At 50.6% G+C, this 20,415-nt stretch overlaps 1 protein-coding gene across 10 annotated transcripts in view; it reads right to left on the bottom strand.

The window, feature by feature from the left end:
* Positions 1 to 20,415, bottom strand: part of Cfap65 (cilia and flagella associated protein 65) — a 34,340-nt gene that overhangs the window by 2,428 nt on the left and 11,497 nt on the right. For 6 of the 10 annotated variants that reach the window (XR_005879884.1, XR_005879885.1, XM_040753295.1 and 3 more), the window contains 20 exons: positions 20,150 to 20,350; positions 19,555 to 19,929; positions 17,916 to 18,053; positions 16,634 to 16,879; positions 15,633 to 15,857; positions 14,781 to 14,939; positions 14,444 to 14,594; positions 13,931 to 14,062; positions 12,537 to 12,750; positions 12,116 to 12,244; positions 5,967 to 6,143; positions 5,669 to 5,735; positions 5,385 to 5,495; positions 4,521 to 4,712; positions 4,256 to 4,414; positions 3,356 to 3,499; positions 2,251 to 2,364; positions 1,959 to 2,066; positions 447 to 491; positions 36 to 238 (listed from right to left, as the gene is read on the bottom strand). Coding sequence is in view for 7 of the 10 variants with exons in the window: in XM_040753295.1 (XP_040609229.1) it covers positions 36 to 238; positions 447 to 491; positions 1,959 to 2,066; positions 2,251 to 2,364; positions 3,356 to 3,499; positions 4,256 to 4,414; positions 4,521 to 4,712; positions 5,385 to 5,495; positions 5,669 to 5,735; positions 5,967 to 6,143; positions 12,116 to 12,244; positions 12,537 to 12,750; positions 13,931 to 14,062; positions 14,444 to 14,594; positions 14,781 to 14,939; positions 15,633 to 15,857; positions 16,634 to 16,879; positions 17,916 to 18,053; positions 19,555 to 19,929; positions 20,150 to 20,350 (3,290 nt within the window). In the remaining 3 variants the exon portion in view is untranslated. The remainder of the gene's footprint in view (positions 1 to 35; positions 239 to 446; positions 492 to 1,958; positions 2,067 to 2,250; positions 2,365 to 3,355; positions 3,500 to 4,255; positions 4,415 to 4,520; positions 4,713 to 5,384; positions 5,496 to 5,668; positions 5,736 to 5,966; positions 6,144 to 12,115; positions 12,245 to 12,536; positions 12,751 to 13,930; positions 14,063 to 14,443; positions 14,595 to 14,780; positions 14,940 to 15,632; positions 15,858 to 16,633; positions 16,880 to 17,915; positions 18,054 to 19,554; positions 19,930 to 20,149; positions 20,351 to 20,415) is intronic. The other 4 variants (XM_040753297.1, XM_040753298.1, XM_040753299.1 and 1 more) reach the window with 4 other exon arrangements.

The following is a 20,415-nucleotide window of genomic DNA, read 5'->3' as shown; positions in this document are numbered from 1 at the left end:
AGAGGAAGGTGGTCCATGCTTCCCCAAGAGTTCACCTGTACAGGAAGTGGCAAGGAAACTCAGAGAAGAAGTTGGCCAGGTAGTAGTCAGTGGCATGGGCCCTCGCAGTGAGGCCTAGACAGAGCAGGCCTGGCACAGGTGGTTGAGGACATGGCCACGAGGTCTCCTCTTTTGCTATCTTCAGGTTCCAGCTGGCAGGCCAGCTGGGAGATGGTTGGTTTGTGATGGGAGGCAGTGTCTTTAGGAAGAGGCAGACACAGGGGATAGGGCAGCTGTACCCCCACTGTCGATGGATGCCCTGGCCTTGCTCCCTGGGGTTGTGGATTTGCCTTCTAGTACTTTCCTCCCTCCACTCTGGAGACTGGCTGAGGGCTTGAGGGTATCTCTGGGGACGAGCAAGAACCTTCTCAGTTACCCCAAGAGTGGCTCCGGGCTTTCTGGCTCACCTTGTATTTCTTCACAGGCTCACAGGCTGTACAGTACGCTCCCCTCTGTAGAGAGATCCCAGCTTAGGATGTGACAGCCCCAGCCCCTCTGTATTACCAGACCTTGCTTCACGCTCGGTTTTGCCCACCTCCCAGTGCTACCCTTTCCTCCAGCCTTCCCTAGGTGAGCGCCGCCTGGGAACACACAAGGGGAATCTATGTAGTCAAGTGAAAGATGGAGACTGAAATGGGATCAAATGTAGACAGGTGGACCCTGAAGGCGCTTGCCCGTGATAGCCTGGGTCTTTGAGGCTCAGAGAGACAAGGAAACAGCCTGCACCCTCAAGACCATTGGAAAGCTGTTCCACTTCCCTATATGATCTGTATTCTCAGGGGCCCAGGCTTCAGGGGAGCAGAGCCTTTCAAAGAGTTCTATGTGGTCATCACAGAGAAGACTGAGGGATAAAGACATGAGTGGAGGCAGGCAGTAAAATTAGGAGGAAGCAAGATGTTTTTATGTCTACTATTGGTCTCCCTGAAGAGATATTTAGCAGCCTGTGTTTTGGAAATGGTGGCTGGGTACTGGACTCAACTATAGGCACACTGTGTATATTAATGCTCACAGTAGTAGCTTTAAAGTGGATATTTCACTAGCATTAGAGCATATTTTAATATATTCTAATAGTTAATATTTTAATATTCTAATATTTTAAAACATTTATTGTTGACTGAGTTGGTATTTCGTGCCTGTAACTTCAGCACTTAAGACTGAGAAAGGAAGAGCTCAACTCAATGTTTAAACAATTAAATGCCCAGCCAGGTGGTGGTGGCACACGGCTTTAATCCCAGCACTCGGGGGGCAGAGGTAGGAGGCCAGCCTAGTCTACAGAGCGAGTTTCAGGACATCTTGAACTACACAGGGAGACCCTATCTCGAAAAAAACCAAAACAATAAGTAAGTAAAATTGAATGCCCATATTTTATATATGAAAGGGGAACAAATGCTACAAAGAATTTCCATTGTTCAATAATTCAGTGCTATTAACAACTCATGGCCATTCTTGTCTTCTCTGTCTCTCGCCTGTGGATTATCTTGAAGAGAATCCTCAATTCATGCTATTTCCATTTTACAGTCAAGGGAGTAAGAGGTTAAGTAGCCTAACCAGGACCACATAATTAGCAAAGGATAAAGCCAAGAATCACACCTAAGGCTCTCTTCAGAGCTGCACCTAAAGTCACTAGGCTGCAGTGTCCTTCATCTGAAGGTGAGGCCTTCATCATTTCCTGTGTATTCTCAGCTCTGGGCACACAACAGACACTCACGACATCCTTCTGCGTGAAGCAGGGAATTGCTTCAGCCTTCCCCACCCTGGGTAGCTCTTGATAGCTGTGGAGCTGCTATGCTGAGTCTAGTGAGTAGATCTAATCTCTTAGGGCAGAGTGGGCAGTTTCATATGGAGGGCTACCTCAGCCCATCACCTTCTGGTAAAGCTCGTGGGATCTGGGAATGTGAGGCCCAGCCAGCTCTCCTCACCTTTGGTTTCATATCTGTGATGGTGAACTCCACCTCCTGCCGTGCCTTCTCTTCATTCCACTCCTGTAACTCCTTGTGGTACTGTTGCATAAGTTCCTGCCGGTATACCTGGGCCAGCACAAGGTGAGAGAAGGCCTACATCTGGAGGATCTCAGCTAGAGCTCAACTTGGGCCCTTCCGAGAGCCGTCTTCTGCCTTTCTCGGAGGGTTTGGAGACCTCAGGACCCTCCTCCACCCTATATTTGGGATCTGTGACTCAACCCCCATGTGTTTCTCTGTAGCTGGACCCTACCTTGCATATCAGGTCTACGCTATAGAAGCTGGCATGAACTGAGGCCTTGAGGGTCACCAAGATTGGGGCTGCCTCCTCAGGAGCCACTTCTCCTTCCTTGGGGCTCACAGACACCTGTTGATTTAAGTAAAGAGCCTGTGGGTTTGGGAGGAAAGATGGCAGAGGATAGGACAAGGTAAGGTGGTACAAGATAGGGTGGGATGAGACAGAATGGGACAAGATAGGATGGGATGGGATAGGACAAGATGGGATGGGATGGGATAGGACAAGATGGGATGGGATGGGATAGGACAAGATGGGATGGGATGGGATGGGACAAGATGGGATAGGACAAGATGGGATGAGATGGGATGGGACAAGATGGGATGGGATGGGATAGGACAAGATGGGATGGGATGGGATGGGACAAGATGGGATGAGATGGGATAGGACAAGATGGGATGGGATGGGATGGGATAGGACAAGATGGGATGGGATGGGATGGGATAGGACAAGATGGGATGGGATGGGATGGGATAGGACAAGATGGGATGGGATGGGATAGGACAAGATGGGATGGGATGGGATGGGATAGGACAAGATGGGATGGGATGGGATGGGATAGGACAAGATGGGATGGGATGGGATAGGACAAGATGGGATGGGATGGGATAGGACAAGATGGGATGAGATGGGATAGGACAAGATGGGATGGGATGGGATGGGATAGGACAAGATGGGATGGGATGGGATGGGATAGGACAAGATGGGATGAGATGGGATAGGACAAGATGGGATGGGATGGGATAGGACAAGATGGGATGGGATGGGATGGGATAGGACAAGATGGGATGGGATGGGATAGGACAAGATGGGATGAGATGGGATAGGACAAGATGGGATGAGATGGGATGGGATAGCAGAACAAGATGGGATGCTACAGAATGAGAGAAGATGATGTGGGATAGGAAAGGATGGGGTGGGAGAGAATAGACAGAGGCTTGGTGATGGGATGTAATAGGATAGGCTGGGAGGGAACAGGATAACCCGAGGTGAGATAAGGCAGTATAGAATGAGTCTGGAGCCTTTCCCTAAATTCTGATTGTGGGAGCAAGTGGATTCTCACCTCTCCAAAGTCTAAGGGCCTTGGCTTCCAGTTGAAGACAATTGTCTCATTTTTGGAGATGTTGTTGAGGAAGATCAAGCGGCTACACTTGCTCTGCACAGGGACGTTCCCCAGGGAAACATGAGACTGGGACAGGAAGACATTCTGTTGGTAAAGACAGCATAGCATCAACTTTGGGGGTGTGAAGAAGAAACCACAGGAGCACTACCAGCTCCTATGCACTCTGTTCCCAGGGTTTCCAGTACTCATCTTGAACTAGGGGTCTAATCGGGCTCTTAATGGAAAAGTGAGCAAATGTGTAGTGATTCGATGGATGAGTCCAGGGATAGATGGCTGTATAGTTGGATACATAGACTAGTAAGCGGTATGAGGTTCAATGGGTAGATGGAAAAGTACATATATGGATAATTGAATAAATGGGTGGCCAGATGAGTGTGCCAGGCCTCCCAACAGGAAGCATGTGGACGAAATGTAGTATTAGTGATGACTAATATCTTGAGGAAAATTCACCTGAACCCAAGAGAGGGACTGTTTTATATGAAGACAGTACCTAGAATAGGAAGATTTCTTTATAAATCTTGCAATATTCCTCTAAGCCCTATGCTTACAAAAAGGCTGGGATCAAGGGTGCTGAAACAGGTGGAGTGTCCCAAGCATACTATACATCATACATACTTACTATGTCTAGTACACCAACAATACTAGGCATCAACTGACAGGGTAAGCCTCTTGCAGAGCTGATGCTCTTTGAAGGTGGAGCCAGGCTAATTCCAAGTCTGACCCTCTATCCCTCCTTAACTTAGCTCCTCTTCTCCATAGCTTCCCCAGCCCTTGATGTTGGCCACCCTTGACTCTAAGATTCTCTATTGCATCCATATTTCTAAGCTCCCTTCCTCGCACCTGCCCAGGAATCATCAGCCTAGAGTATATGGAACTGTTGTCCCACGAGGAAATGTTGTGGAAAGGGGCTGTGTCACCCATGACATAAGGGTCATATCCCACTCCTTGGAAGCAGATGACAGCTGAATTCCATCCAAGGATGTGTATGGGTACATCCACCTGGGAAGTTACAGAGGTAGGGAAGGAACCGGTGAAATCAAGGTTCAGTGAGGAAGTCACAGCTCCAACCCCAATCGTTCCCAATATTATCCAGGCCACTGCTCACTGTGTAGGTCTTGGCCTCGATGGGTGAGAATATCCACAGGATCCGAGCAGTAGTACCTGGCTTGATCTCCCCTTTGGGGTTCAAGCAGCAGAAAATAGGATGGTCAAAATTTTTTTCTTGAACCTGTGACAGAACACTGATCTGGACCTCGTATGTCACAGGTACTGAGCCACCGTTGTATAGCTCATAAATCTGCAAGGGCAGGAATGGGGAGATGGTCAGCCAGCTCAAGAGTGCAGAGCAGATAGTCTAGGGCTCTGTTCATTTGGGGAGGGTGGGTTATCTTCACAATAAGTCGAAGGTCTGTGAGCCCTTACCCCCCTAATCATTTTCCCCTCTGGCTTGATACTTGGATATTCAGTCTGTAAAATCTTAGGACAGCAGCAATGCTGCTTGTAAAACAGCAACCTATGTCATTTGCCTTCAGTTTACACTTGCCAAGTTTATAAAAGACCCTAATGTGAGTGTCCCTCATATTGGGGTCTGGGGAAATGCCCACATATGCCTATATACCACCTAGACCCTTTACCATCTAAGACTTTCAATCTAGCCCACCATGAAGACTGTCGCTTTCCATGTCTGCTACTAGAGGAAGTCTTGTTTAAAGACACTGGGGAAGGGTTCTGAAGAACTGAAGACTGCCTCCCAAGGATGTCTTGGAAAGAAGCAACAGAGGTGTTCTGTGTGGGAACCTTCTACAGACCCACATTCCTGTCCTCAGCTCTCTGAGAAGAGGTGCTTCTAAGAGCTATCATTTCCAATTGTCCCATGTGGAGCAGTGACTGTCCTCCTGGAGGGGCTGACACAGACACACAGAGATCAATACTTGCACCTCTTGGTGACAGGATGGCACAGACCACTGACCTGGCGTGGGGGCAGTGTGTCCCCGATGGGGACGGGGATGAACCGATGAGTGGTGGAGGTGAAGTGCACGTACTTCTGCTCCGGCCGCACTGTCACACCTATGAAGTGTAGCTGGAAACGAAGAGCCCACGGATGGCATGCTGCCCCGTGTGAACCGGCACACCCAGCAGAGATACGGGCCCCAGGTCCCCGGGGCGGGCGGGGGCACCACTCCCCGCTCCTCTCTTGGATGGCCAAAGAGCTCCTGTGGCCAGTCCCAGCAGGACTAGGGTGTGAGGTCTCACCAGGATCTCCCGTCCATGGGACACCTTGAAGAGCACGGGAAGGCGATCAGTGCCAATAAACAAATGGCTGAAAAGAGGCGACAAGGTGGACAGTGAGTTCTGGAGTCTCCTCTGAGTGGAAAAGCAATTGTGGCTTTGGACCAGACAGCCACCTCTGAGTTGGGATTGCATGGACATCTCCTGCAGGAGATGGTTTCCCTGGGGGGGGGGTTGTCTAGGGTCCCCTGGAGTCATACAGAGAAAACTCAGAGCCAGGGATCTCCTGGTAGGAGAGGCAGGGGATAGGGTGCAGGAGCACCTGTATTTGAATTCCACCATCTGCTCCTGCCCAGGCCTCAGGCTCCCAGACTTGGGGTTGATGGAGAAGAGGCAATTATCCTCAGCACGCATTTGGTGGAGCTCAGTGCAGCTGAGTTCTGCCTGCTCTGCCCACAGATCCAGATCCAGCTGCTGATCACTTGGGAAGAGGAAGGCCCTGGGGAAGGCAAATGAGAGGAGGGAAGCCATGTGAAGGACGGGCGGACAGACAGACAGAACTTTCACCGTACCTCCTGCCTTTTACACCCCTATTTCATAAGCCGGCCTAGGTTCTGGTGAGCAAATGGGACTAGGTGGATTCTCCCTTCATAAATGTCCCCCAACCTAGGAATAGCTAAGATAGTGGGCCACACCTATAACACTAGCACTTGGGTGAATGGGCAGGACTGCTGAAAAGTCAAAGTCAATTTAAGCTGCATAGTGAGCTTCAAACTAGCCTGGAGTGGCCGCTCAAATGTCTGAATGCTTGATCCCCTGCTAATGGAACTGTTTGGGGGAAGAGTAAGAGGTGTGGTCATGCTGGAGGAGATGTATCACTAGGGATGGGCTTGGAAGGATTCAAAAGCCCATGCCAGGCCCCACCTCACTTTCCCCCTGGCTGCTGCCTGCAGGTCAGGGTGTGAGCTCTTAGCTACTTCTCCAGTCCCACGCTGGTCTGCTTTCTGCCATGATGATCATGGACTAACTCCCTAAAACTGTAAGTGAGCACCCAATTAAATGTTTCTTTTTTTCCAGACAGGGTTTCTTCTCTGCATTGCTTTGGAGGCTGTCCTGGAACTTGCTCTGTAGACCAGGCTGGCTTCAAACTCACAGAGATCCGCCTGCCTCTGCCTCCCGAATGCTGGGATTAAAGATGTGTGCAAATGCTTCTTTTATAACAGTTGTTTTGGACATGGTGTTTCATCACAGCAATAAGAAAAATGACTGAAACGCTGTCTTTACACAAGAAAACAGAAACTAGAGACGGGGCAGACCCAAAATGAGTAAAGAAGTGAAGACGACTGGGACTTTCATTTTGGGAACCAGGAGCCAGCGGCGTCACTTGTATGTGAGCCACTTAGGGCTGGCTACTGATCATTCTCTCATAAGGTCTCAGGAAGGGGCCGTTTGCAACTCCCGGGAATGCTGGCAATACCACCCAGGGGCCCCTGAGGAGGAGGGTGTTGAGGCTAGCTTGGACACAGGCTGGAGAACAGGTTCCCAGAGCTGGTGATCTGAAGCATGCAGGAGTGTGAAGAGAACCGCCCACTCCCCTGCAAGGCTTCACAATGTAGCAAAGTAGATATCGCCATCCAAACAGCTGGCAAGACTAGTGATAAGGGTCCCAGCATCACCATTTGATAGAACTCTCTCAGAGAGATGGAAGGGAATTAGCCCCAGCAGCAAACCTGGCAAGGGTTTGAACAGAGGGCGCCCAGAAACAGAAGGCAGAAGAGCCCACAAGCCTCACAGGAGTCAGGGGTCTACAAACTTACAAGGGATTTGGTTTCCTCTCGTGTGGGAAATTTGAAAACAGAGCCATGCGGCGCTGGTAATGTTCAGAAAGAGCAGACACCCTCAAACATAGGTGGGGCGAGAGGGAAGCCCTGCGAGCTTTGGGAAAGAATTTGACAGCATCTACGAAGACCGAACATATATGTGTTCTTTGACCCAAAAGTCCTATTTTCAGGAACCCACACGTATGATTAAAATGCAGACATGAAAATATACCAACACATACTGAATATCTAAAAAATAATTTTGTGTGTGTATGTGTCCTATGTGTACATATGTGTGTGGGTGCATATGTGTACGTGTGTGTATGTGTTCTATGTGTACATGTATGTGAGTGTGGGTGCATATGTGTACATGTGTGTATGTGTTCTATGTGTACATGTGTGTGAGTGTGAGTGCATGTGTACATGTGTGTGTTCTATGTGTACATGTGTGTGAGTGTGGGTGCATATGTATACATGTGTGTGAGTATGGGTGCATATGTGTACATGTGTGCGTGTATATGTCCTATGTGTACATGTGTGTGTCCTATGTGTGTGTGTGAGTGCATATGTGCATATGTGTACATGTGTGCGTGTATATGTCCTATGTGTACATGTGTGTGTCCTATGTGTGTGTGTGAGTGCATATGTGTACATGTGTGTCCTATGTGTACATGTGTGTGAGTGTGAGTGCATATGTGCACATGTGTGTGTCCTATGTGTACATGTGTGTGAGTGTGGGTGCATATGTGTACATGTGTGTGTATGTGTCCTATGTGTACATGTGTGTGAGTGTGGGTGCATGTGTACATGTGTGTGAGTGTGGGTGCATATGTGCACATGTGTATGTGTGTGTGTCCTATGTGTACATGTGTGTGAGTGTGAGTGCATATGTATACATGTGTGTGTCCTATGTGTACATGTGTGTGAGTGTGGGTGCATGTGTACATGTGTGTGAGTGTGGGTGCATATGTGCACATGTGTATGTGTGTGTGTCCTATGTGTACATGTGTGTGAGTGTGAGTGCATATGTATACATGTGTGTGTCCTATGTGTACATGTGTGTGAATGTGGGTGCATATGTGCCACAGCATGCACTGGGTCAGGGGCAACTCAGGGTGTCGGCCCTTGCCTTCCATCTTGTTTGAGACAGGCTTTGTTTACCACTGTAGATGTCAGATTAGCTGCCCACAAGCTCCTGGAGACTGTTCAGTCTCCTCTTTCAATCTTGCCACAGGAGCATTGGAATTACAGACATGTGCTCCTGTGGCTGGCATTACATGGGTACTGGGGTTCCTAACTCAGGACTTCACATGTATGTAGCAAGCTTTTTCCCCAGGCACCATTCCCCCATTCCCACACACTTGTGTGTATCTATACATCCATATACAAAACTTTCTTTGTGGTGGCAAAATGACAAAAACATTTTTGGTTCCTATTACTGGGAACAGAATCTTCCAGTAAAGGGGTGGCCTAATAACTTAAGTCCCTTTATAATGAAGAATGTCATGCAATTGATAAAAGGAATGTCCTAGATAGAGAAGTACTCAGCTACATACTCTCTTCCTTCGCAGGACACATTCTGGAGCTGTTAATAGAATGCTGACTGAAATTTGGATAGCATTGTGCCTTTCCTACACAAACGCTGGAAGAACCACTCTGCAAAGCACCCAACTGTCTGTGTGTGCACAGCAAACACGGAGAGCAACAGCAAGCTACTCCCAAGCCCTGGCCACCCCAGCATGGGCATGAGCCTGAGGAAGAGGGCTCTGACGTCTCTCTCATCAGCTGTGTGGGTTGGCCTGCTGCAGTGAGTGCTGCTTTTGTCATTTTATTTGGGGGATGCTGGCCAGTGGCAGAGTGGGAGCTCTGGCTTTTCAGGACCCTCTGGGAAATTCCTGCATCTCCTTTATACACAGTCACTCAACTCACCTCCTGAGGAAATGATTTCACTGTCTCTCCCCTGGTTTGTTCGTTTGCTGTGGTTGTTTTTAGAGACAGGGTTTCTCTGTGGAGCCTTGGCTGTCCTGGAACACGCTCTGTAGACCAGGCTAACCTTGAGCTCAGAGATCCACCTGCCTCTGCCTCCCGAGTGCTGGGACCAAGGCATACACCACCACCGCCCGGCACCCTGACTTGTTCTAATGTGCATGCTTTCTCCAACAATCTGGAGGACAGCAACACCCATCATCCCCTGGAGATCAGAGTGACAGGCCATGGGACATTAACCAGGCCTTGGCCCCCCTCTGCAGCTCCCATCTCCTCAGTCCTTTAGCAAGTCCAAACTCTTCAGAGAAAGATTGCAGGCTCTTCAAGTGCTGCCCCTGCCTGGACCTCCAGCTGTGTTCAAGGTCATCCTTTTCCCAATTTCTTCAAAAACCCTCCTCCCCCTCTTCCTCTTCACCATGCTAGGGGTCGAACCCAGGGCTCTAGTGTATGCCCAGCAAGCACTCCACTATTTTTTTTTTTTTGGTTTTTTGAGTCAGGGTTTCTCTGTAGCTTTGGAGGCTGTCTTGGAACTCACTTTGTAGACCAGGCTGGCCTCGAACTCACAGAGATCCGCCTGCCTCTGCCTCCCGAGTGCTGGGATTAAAGGTGTGTGCCACCACCGCCCGGCAAGCACTCCACTATTGAGTCACCACACACTCAGCCCTCCTGAAAGTCTCTCTGATGTCACTACCACCCTATCAAGTGTGAGTAATGACCCCCGTGAGTGTCACAACTCCCTCTTTCCCAGTACACTACCCGGTCCTGGGAGGCTGTCCTACCCTGGGTTCCTGTGGCATTTAGAGGGCAGGGATAGGCCTGGTCCTTATTTCTATTCTCAGGACTGACCTGAAGCTTGATCTTAGAAGCACCTGGGACAAATTTAGCCAATGAAATAAAGAGCACACCAGTGCTAGGCAGCAAATTTAGTGTCTTTGAGGCTGTCCGCTTGAATGCAAGGTATATATAGGCAGCCATATCCCAGGCTCAAATACAGCAGAAGTGTCAGGAGGAGAAGGATTGTGGGGGGCTCTCTGATCCTCCTCCCTGACTCGGGGTCGCCCTTCATCCTGCCTACTGCCATCTCCAGACCAAATCCACACTCCCCTTGCACCACTGGTCCTGGGAGGAATAAAAGCCTCCATCCAGTCTTTATGAGCTCAGCAGAGAGATGCTAGGGTTTGCAAAAACCATCTTCTAAGAAACTGAAATGAACCACAGCACAAAAAGCACAGGAAAATCGGACCACTTGAGCTCTGGGGAGAAGCCTGGGCAGCTTCCTGTACTTTGGATCTCCTGCTGAGAGGATCCAGTCCAGTGAGCTCTCCACCTGGGTCTTTCCTCCTACACATGCATGCCCATGTCCACCAGGACACAGGCCAATGCCCTGAGCTCTATAGACACTGGCTCCTGCCCGCTTAGAGGCCCAGCCAGTACCAAATCTAAAGCTCCAGGCAGGCTCTGGGCTTCCCCAACCAGGCCTGTAGCCCTCTCAAGCTTTCTGGTTACCCCCAGTCCTGCCTTTTCCTGTCTGTTGCCACCTAATGAGCCAACCTCCCCATCTCAACATCATGAAGGCGTGGGGGACCCAGAGCTTAGGGGTAACCGCTACATACCTATCAGTACAGGGCCCCGTCTGTCACCCCACACTTCTGAGATGTCCTCTGCTCAGGCCAGCAGGTCCTGACCCGGTGGCCCTGCTGCATTTTCTCACTCCTCATCTTCTCAGCACCCTCAGGCAGGCAGTCTGTCTGTCTGTCTGTCTGTCTGTCTCCCTCCCTCCCTCCCTCCCTCCCTCCCTCCCCCCCCTCTCTCTGCCTGATCCAGATTAAGACCTTTTTCTTTTTTCTTATTACTCAACCAGAACTGAAAGTCTGTAAGTAGACATTTATGAAGTATATTCACGCCAGGAACGTGAACAAGCCTGCTGTGGAAACAGGAAGCTTGCTGGGCACGAGTTCTAGGCCCTGATGAGAGGGCAGAAGAACAGAAGAATGAACAAGATTAGCAGGCTCAGGTCGTTAAACTGGCTTCCTGTGACCTGCTAGGTGACTGTTTTGTGGCCGTTCCTGCTTGCTCAGTCACATCCTCCAGTGGCAGGCTCCTCTGTGGCAGCCGATGCCTGTCCTCCATGACAATCTAGATTGACCTGGGACCTGGCAAGCAGCCGGGTGCCTAGACTGCCCTGTTGCACAGAAGTAACTTGAAGCCTTCTTGCCTTCTTGCTGACTAACTGGTGCAGGCAGGCACTCAGGAATTGGCTCATCTGGGTTTGAACCTGGCTCTACCTCTAATAGTTGGGTGTCTTTGATGGAGCCTTTAGTCCATTGACCCTCAGGCCCTATCTTTTGAACAAGTCTGGGGGGGTCACTCTCACAGGGACACTGCCAAGATCCAGGATGAAGACTGGAAAAGCACAGCGCCTGATCTGTATCATTCAGCCAGTTACCGATACAGCTGTGACCAGTTTCCAGGAATCGCACACTGCCCAGAGCCTAGCTGCAGCCAGGGCCAATCCCCAAGTGCTGTGGGAACTGCAGTCTCCTCTGGGCCCCCACCGCAGACCTCAGGTTTCCCAGGAAGCCCCAGAAACTGACTATTCCCTACGCCTGGCCTCTAGAGCTCTGTCCTCAGACCCTTGTAACAGGCCCCTTCTGCCCAGCCATACCAGTCCAAGGACACCAGTCCGCTGTTCTTCAGTAACAGGAGCACCACTGAAGAGGGGGCGTTGAGTGGCGCGGCTCCAAAATTGAAGTCCAGCTTCAGAGGAGTGAAGACAGGGGGCGTATGGCTCACGCTGTGTGAGGCAGAGAAACGGCTCAGTGCGAGGAGATGGCTTTAACTTTGGGTGTCTACCCCCAGGCACAAAGTGAAAAGTCTGGAACTCAGGGTCAGTGAGGTAGCTCCTTAGTCCTCAGGTCAATCCTTGCCCTTCCCAGGCCCCTCTCAGAATAGGTAAGAATTTGCCCCCCCAACCTCTCCCCCACCCACTACTCAGCTTCCTGGGAAAGGTCTGGTGTTGGAGCGCTGTTGGCAGATGCTCTGTGGGCATCTCTGGTATTTCCTGTTTGCCCCCAAGCCTAGTTTACCTGTGCCTGGTGGGCACCTTGTAGGTGAGCTCCCTGGGGGTTGGGTCCCGTGTCAAGTAGCTATTGAGTGTGTCCAGGGAGAAGAGGTGCCACAGGTGCTTCCGGGTGATGCCCTCAGCGCTGCCCAAAGAGCAGGCGTCCAGGATGGAGAGTAAAGGGTACACAGCCGCCAGGGAGACTTGGCACAGCTCCTGTGTTTTGCCAACCACGCTGTCTGGGGACATGGGTGTGGGGAACAGCAGAGGATTTAGCTCCCCTGGAGGTAGGTGCAGAACCCTGGCCAGAAGCAGTGGCTTGAGTACGTTTCCAATGGCAACCAGCCCTTGTCTAAAACCTTCTATGTGTTCGGCACTGCCTTGCTTTAACACACACCCTGGCATTTAACTTGTACCACTACCTGTATTCCAAACTCATTGTAATAAATCATAATTCATAGACCGTAAAAAACACTTTTTAGAGTCTAATGGTGGTGGCACAGGCCTTTAGTCCCAGCACTCGGGAGGCAGAGGCAGGAGGATCTCTGTGAATTCAAGACCAACCTGGTCTACAAGAGCTAGTTCCAGGACAGCCTCCAAAGCCACAGAGAAACCCTGTCTCAAAAAACCAAAACCAACCAAACAAATAAAAAACAAAAAAACCACTTTTTAACACAGACAACTCAGTAGACCATGTATTCACAGGCACGTAACCACCACTAAGTTTTAGAAAGTTTCTACTGTCCCACTAAAAAACTCAGTACCAACAAGTCAACACTCTCCCCTCTCCCCAGCTATCACTACTCTATTCTCCATCTGTGTATCTTATCTATTCTGGACGTTTCAAACATGGAGTCATTCAGTGCTGGGCTTTTTCTGACTGGTTTCTTTCACTTAGCACTGTGCTTCCAATGCCCATCAATATGGTGGCATATGCTATTACGTCATTCTTGCTTTAGTGGCCTGTAGTCTTCGATCATCTCCCTATTATTGATGGGAAGTTGAGGCATATTTAGGTAGAACCACTCTGCCAGTAAGTGTGGGAGAATCAGAACCCAATCCCAATGAATATGGATATTCTTCTGATGCCTGTTCCAGGAACTTCCAGCTAGCACAGGGAACACTAATAACTCTGCCTCAGGGAGGAGAGGGCTGAAGCTTGGTTGAGAATTTGCCTGTGATCTCAACAGAAGGTAGCATGTTTTCTAACACTTGTGTCGCCAAAACTCAGGGATGCACGTGTAGATATCACATGGACAGACACAGTTACACACATCAGATTCCAAAGGCACAGTCCACCCTGTCCTCACTCACTGTGCCAGCTTGTCTTGAACTTAGCATGCCTCTAGCTTTATCTCATAGTTCACCTCTTCCCTTCTCCCCTTCCAGGCCCAAAATCTCTACTGAGTACCCAGGTACCTCTGTGGGACAGGAGGCAGTAGCTAATGGTCCAGGAATACTGGGAACGGGTCTTAGGACAGGCAGTAAGATAGATGGTATCCTGGGAATGAGGCGGCATGGTCCCCTCCAAGTGGTCGAATTCTAGAGCTGCTGAGAGATAGTGCAGGGGTCATCGGTGGACAACTGGACAGAGGTGTCCTGGCCCCTCATGTTCCTCCTCATGTACCCTCCCCCAAGTCACCACAAAACTCCCTGAGGGCAGAGCAGGCTGCGGTGGAAAGAACTATGCATCTTGATGTCATTGGCACCTGCCACAGCTGAAGAATGGGAATGCTAGGTTTCCAGCTGTCTTGCCTGACCTACACCATGTGTGGGTCATCCGTCTTAAGGACACACACACACAGACACACACACACACAGACTCTCTCTCTCTCTCTCTCTCTCTCTCTCTCTCTCTCTCTCTCTCTCTCTCTCTCTCTCTCTCTCTCTCTCTCTCTTCCCTGGACCCAGACCCAGCCCAGGCCTCAGTACCACAGGGGTCATTGTTGAGGCCCTTAGGCCTGTGCTGCTCCAGGACCAGGCGGTAATAGAGGGTGCAGTTGCCATCGTTCAGGAGCACCAAAGACTTGACCTCCCGGCTGTTCACCAGTACATTCCCAAAGTCCAGCTCCTTTGGCTTCACCTGAGATCACAGCCAGCTGCTGGGGGCTCCCCCAACCCCTAGCCTTCAGACCACTCCCCAAGAAAAGGCAGATAAGAGGTTTGTGCAAGGATCCATATCTTGTCCCCTACCTTCTTAAGGTTGGGCACCTGGGACTTTCCCTCCCACCTGGGTCCTGGCTCCACCTCCACCAGGGCCTCCACTCACAGAGAGGCATCCGGTAATGCCCATGCCCACCAGCCGAATCCTGTAGTGCATGTTGGCTCGGGGATTGGTCTTTTGTTGCTGTCTGGCTTCCCAGACCCACATCCCCACTCGGAACAGGTACTTGGTCTCCTCCAAAGGGCTGAAGATCCATGTCAGTGTCTAGGGTCACAGAGATGATTCATTCTTGCATGCATGTGTCCAGGACACCCCACCCTGGGCTCCTGGCTGGGGGATGTCCCATTGCCGAATCCTGACACTGTTTTCCATCTGCCTGTTTATCCAAGTGCTGAGCACTTTGCACACATTATATTATCTCCTCTCTGGAAGCCCCTCAGTCCTACATCTGAGTGCTCTCTTAGGCTCCTGTTTCTTGTCCCTGGGTATTTATGGGTATCAAGTATTGGTAGTTATTGCTCTGAGTCTGACCTACCTAAGACTATGGACAAAGTTTGTTGTTTTGGGTGCCAATTTGGGCCCTCCTTTTCTACTGATCTGGAAACTCTGGGTGGACCACACTAAGTTACCTTCCAGGAATCTTGCTGCTTGGATATCATGAATGATGAAGTTTAGACATGCTGGGGCCCTGGCTTCGCTAATGTTGTGTACAGTTCCAAGTCTGCACTCCTAATCTTGCTCTTAATTAAATACTCTTCCCCTGAGTCTCAATTTCCTGAAAGATGGGGGTGAGGAAGGTGTTACTAAAATCTACCAAACCTCAGCTAGGGGAGGTGACTACAGATTGCTTAGGTAGGTGTACATTACAGTTCATGAGCACCACATGTAAGAGACGGCAACGGTAAGGGTGACAGGCACCCTCTGGACTCCCCTTGGCAATGGGACCCAGGCACTCACAAGGTTCTCATTAGGATGGATGATACCCTTGGAGGGCTGGACAGCCAGCACCTTTTGGTGCTGCTGGGAGACTCTCCATTCGAACTCCAGGGGCAGCCGTGAGGGGTTGCGAAAGGTGAAGTCGCTGGTGGAGGAACAGCCCACCCAGGTGGGTTTGAAGAAGACACTTTTGCAGGTGTCTAGCTTCAGCTGCGGTGACTCCTCTCTGCTCTGCATGCTCACTTCCTGAGCCAGAGGAAGGAAGGCAGGAAGGAAGGAAGGATGGAAGGAAGGTGGACAATGCCATGACCTTTGGGCTCTCCCTATGATTAGGGGGCATGGCTGTACAGGTTTTCGCCCTTGGAAGGGGACAGACAAAGCTGTCTTCCTGCTTGAACTTAGCAGTTTCTCTCCCTCACCAGAGCTAGGTGTGATGCATCACTCCTGAAATCCCAGCATTAGAGTAGGTGAGGCAGGAGGATCGCCTTGAGTCCAAGATCAGCCTGGCTTATATAGTGATATACTGTCTTTGGCACACAAACATCGACAGGCAGTGGTGGCGCACGCCTTTAATCCCAGTACTTGGGAGTCAGAGGCAAGTGGATCTCTGTGAGTTCAAGGCCAGCCTGGTCTACAAAGCTACACTGAGAAACCTTGTCTCAAAAAAACAAAACAAACCAACAAAAAACCAAATAAATAAACAAAACTCCCCCACAAACATCAGACTCAGGGACCAAGAGAGGATGTACCCATTTTTTATGGGCTCGGATATGGGGGTGCTGTCCAGCCCTGCCCTGCCCCTGGACTGGCTGTAAACAGCCCTCCATCACCTGCAGTTTGAGTCTGGGGTCTCTGTAGCTGTTTCCCTGACCCCAAAAGCAGCAGAGTTGTCACCGATGGAGCCAGGGCTCTCTCCCTAACATTCCTGTTTCCTAGAGGAATGTTCCCCACCCCCACCCACCAGCTACTTTGGCAGGGACCCTAAAAATGTGATTTTGGGAAAACAGGTCCCAGCCTCCTACCTTGAGATACTGGGGGTAAAAGTTGAATTGCAGGTAGAAAATGTGCTGCTTCCATGAGGTGCCCTTGGGGTACGTGCTGATAAGGAAGACCTGGTGGGCCCCAGGAGCAACCAGGCCAGAGGAGGGTCTCAGGGTGATGTCTGAGGTGCTTTTGGGGGCCAAGCTGAAGGTCAACAGCATGGGGCCTTTGTTGACCAGAAGCAGACTTCTGTAGGAGGGCTCCCCAGAAGACACTGCTGGGAACATCTGGGAGTTGGGGACAATAAGAGGGAAAGGGGCCCCTCCTCAGATCTCCATCTCTAGATGCACATTCAGGGACACTCTGGTTTGAATGATTCTGTCTCCAAGGACACCAAAGATCTCTGCACACAGCACAACCAGCAAAGAATTCTTGGGAAGTAAAGGGTGGGGGGACCCACAACCTGCCACCAAAGAATACTTCTGTCCTCCAAAGACCTCCAGACATAGGGATGTGGTGGTCCCAGGTCCCAGGGATAGTCAGGCCTGTGCTCAAGGTTAGAGGAGGAGTCGTTTTTAACAGTGATTTCCAGACACTATGAAAAATTACTTTCTCAGAAGATTGGAGTCATTAGCTCTTTCTACATGATTCTCACTCAGGTATCAGAGGGGGGTCAACCCCTGTAGTCCCAGTCATAAACACGTCTTAGCTGTCTTGGATGTGGCCAGAACAAAGCTAAAAGCTAAACAGGCTACACAACACAAGACCCATAATCCCTGGCCCAACTCCCTATCTGACTGTGCCAGCAAGTTCATGTGAGTCCATGTAGAAGCAACACAGGCCTCTGGTAGACCGTGGAAAGGTGTCAGCTCACACTGGGAGGGGCTGGCAAGGGACCAAAGGCATCGGTGAGGATACCCTTGAGCATCAGGGAGAGCTTCATTTTAGGGAGGGGTGGTCATGAGGTGGATGTGAAGGAAGCATAGGCTTGCGGTTGTCGAGCAGAAGCTCCGGCTCTGGACTGTTTTATCCTTAGGGCCCAGCCAAGGCCTTGGGAGCCGGCAGGTACTCAGCGAGCAGGACAAATGAAGGAGGTGGGAAGCACAGAGGACCAGGTAAGGTTCCAGATGGAGTGGAGAAGGCTGGTGCCCAGTCTCTAGACCGTTCGTGTGCTGGGACCATGGCCCAAGAGCAAGTCTTCCGTTGGTCTAGATCCCTCAGATGGCCAGAAAGGACATGGGGATGCATTACTGAGGCCATTGGAAAGAGAGGCAGCCTGGGATCCCTTCATGCTGCTCCCGCTGCTGCTGGGGCCATGCTCACCTTGGGTGCATCCAGGGAATACTGGGGGATGTGGTGCTCTAAGGCGGCACAGTAGCTGTGTCCTCGAGCCCGAACCTTCAGACACCAGGGCGGGGCCACTGTGCAGTCCTCCTCAATATTGCTGTAGCTCTGAAGGACCTGCAGGGACCAGCCCATGAGGAAATTCAGTCTGACCCTAGGAGACAGTCACCTTGCCCCTCCCTGGCCCTGTGCTGTAGGCATACTATATGGGGCACAAGAAGGGAGGATTGAGGGGGCCGGCAGAGGACAGTCGTGCCCCGCCCCTTCTGCAGGAGCCTCTAATTGGCTCTCAGCACACTGCACGGGATGAGATCAGGGTGAGAGGTGGAAGCAGCACTCACTCTACGGTAATGAGCCCAGAACAGTGCTGGCCAATGGAATACAGCACGAGCCCAGATTCTGGCTGGAAACGCAATTTAAAATGTTTTGGTGGCCATATTTTTTTTAAAAAACTGTGAAATTGATTTCAAGAATATATTTTATTTAACTTAATAGTTCCAAACTCTAATCACGTTATCATGCAATCATTATAAATGCTATAACTGAGATAGTTTACATTCTTTTCATTTGAAAGCTATGAAATATGGGTATATTTTATACTCGCAGTAATCTCCACTTGGACCACCATATCTCAGGTGTTCACTGGTCATTTGTGACTTTCCTGCCTTGTGGAACAGCACAGGTCTGAATGCTCAGCATTGACCAGCCAGAAGTTAGCATCCCATTCCTTCCTGTCTCCCAACCCCCTGCTAACACATGAGAACGGGGCAGTTAAAGACGCTGCTTTAGGGTGAGGCATAGTGGCCTATGTCTTGGTCTGCATAGGGAGTTCCAGGCAAGCTGAGGCTACACAGTGAGACCCTGCATAATTTTTAAAAAGGGAAGGAATAAAGAAAAAGGAAGAAAAACAGGAAGAAAGTGAAGAAGGATAAGGCAGACACTGGAGGTATAGTTCAGTTGGTGGAACGCTCGTCTAGCATGCATCAAGCCTTGGGTTTGGTCCCCAGCACCAAATTGACTGAGTGTGGTAGTTCATATCTGCAATTTCAGTACTCAGGAAATGAAGGCAGGAAGGTCAGGGGTTCAAGGTTATCCTTGGCTATACAGCAAATTCAAGGCCAGCCTGCACTAGACAAGATCTTCTCTACAAAAACAAAACAAAACACTACAGCCATGCTCTGAGGTTGAGGCAGAAAGGTTGAAACAAATTAAAGCCAGGCCTATATAGTGAAAGCAACCCTGTCTATGGAAAACAACAAAAAACACAACTACAAACTAAAAACAATTATTTTGCTTTGGGTTTATCGCCTTCAAGGAGAAGAAGTGAGGAGCCCCTACCTGAGACCCCAGAGAACTCCTCCTTAGGTACTAAGTTTTCCCAGAGTTTGATCCCAGCTGAGTTTTTCCCTGGGGGAGGAGAGGAAGGGAGACTGCACAGAAGTGAGAGAATCTGGGAGAATCAAGCCAGTAGAGGGCACTGTCCAGCCAAGGAAGAGAAACAGAAGCTTGCAGGGAGAGGATGGGCCCTGTGGGCTCCTGTCATCCTTGTGCTAGTGGCTGCCCTGCAGGCGGCAGGGAAGGACCGATTTTCCCGTTTGTTTGGTCTGTATGCACACACCTTAAAGACAGCAAAGGCTTCTAGCTCCACAGCATAGAGGCTGTTGGGGGAAGACGGCTGGAAGTGCAGACGCAGGGCTGTGGACTTGAGCGGGGGCACCACACTAGTGTTTGGGGTCACCCAGAAAGGGCAGTCAGGTCTGCGAGTCCAGACCACGGTGATCTTGCCCTTGGTATGGTTCCTCAGGCACAAGGGAACAGGGTTGGGGGTTTGAGGCCCAGGGCAGGCACCAAAGTCCACATCAATAGGCTCTAGACTGACAGCCGGGGGAAAGACCGCCAGGTCCCTGGTGCCATCAAAAAAGTACTCCATCATGGGGGGAATGTGGGGGTACTTTGTGGCTGGCGAGTCCTCCAGACCCTGTGTAGGGAGAGACTGGGACAGGGTTCAAATGTCATTCTTCTTGCTGCTGGCTTTTTTCAGCTCCCTCCTTTCCAGAAAAGACTGTAAGATCTCCATGCAGGTCACCCCCTGCTCCCACCCCCACTACAATGGTGTAGAGCACAAGCCTACTCAGTGACTGCCAGGGAAGGGACCAGGACCTGGAGAGAGAAGCCTGCCTCTAGGGGGCAGGAATGTCTGGCGCCCCACGTACCTCAGCGGGCAGCATGAGGGCCCCATTCCCATCCCGTTCCAGCCTTTTCTCTTTCAGCATGGCAGCCAGAATATCTGGAGGGTAAAGTGCCAAGCCCCGAGCCAGGTGTGTTCGGTACCAGGTGAGGTGCTGAGGTCTCAGGATGGCTGGCTTGGTGCTGGCTGAGTGACAGGTCCCAATCAGGTCCAGAAACAGTGGGTCCTGTGACATCGAAGTCCCACACCATAGTCACGCTTGTCCGTGCGAGACAGACCCTGGGGTAGGTG

This window comes from Mesocricetus auratus, unplaced genomic scaffold, assembly GCF_017639785.1.
Source record: "Mesocricetus auratus isolate SY011 unplaced genomic scaffold, BCM_Maur_2.0 Super-Scaffold_100010, whole genome shotgun sequence".
Classification (NCBI taxonomy): Eukaryota; Metazoa; Chordata; class Mammalia; order Rodentia; family Cricetidae; genus Mesocricetus; species Mesocricetus auratus.
The sequence above is the reverse complement of the archived record's forward strand: the minus strand, read 5'-3'. Positions and strand labels throughout refer to the sequence as shown.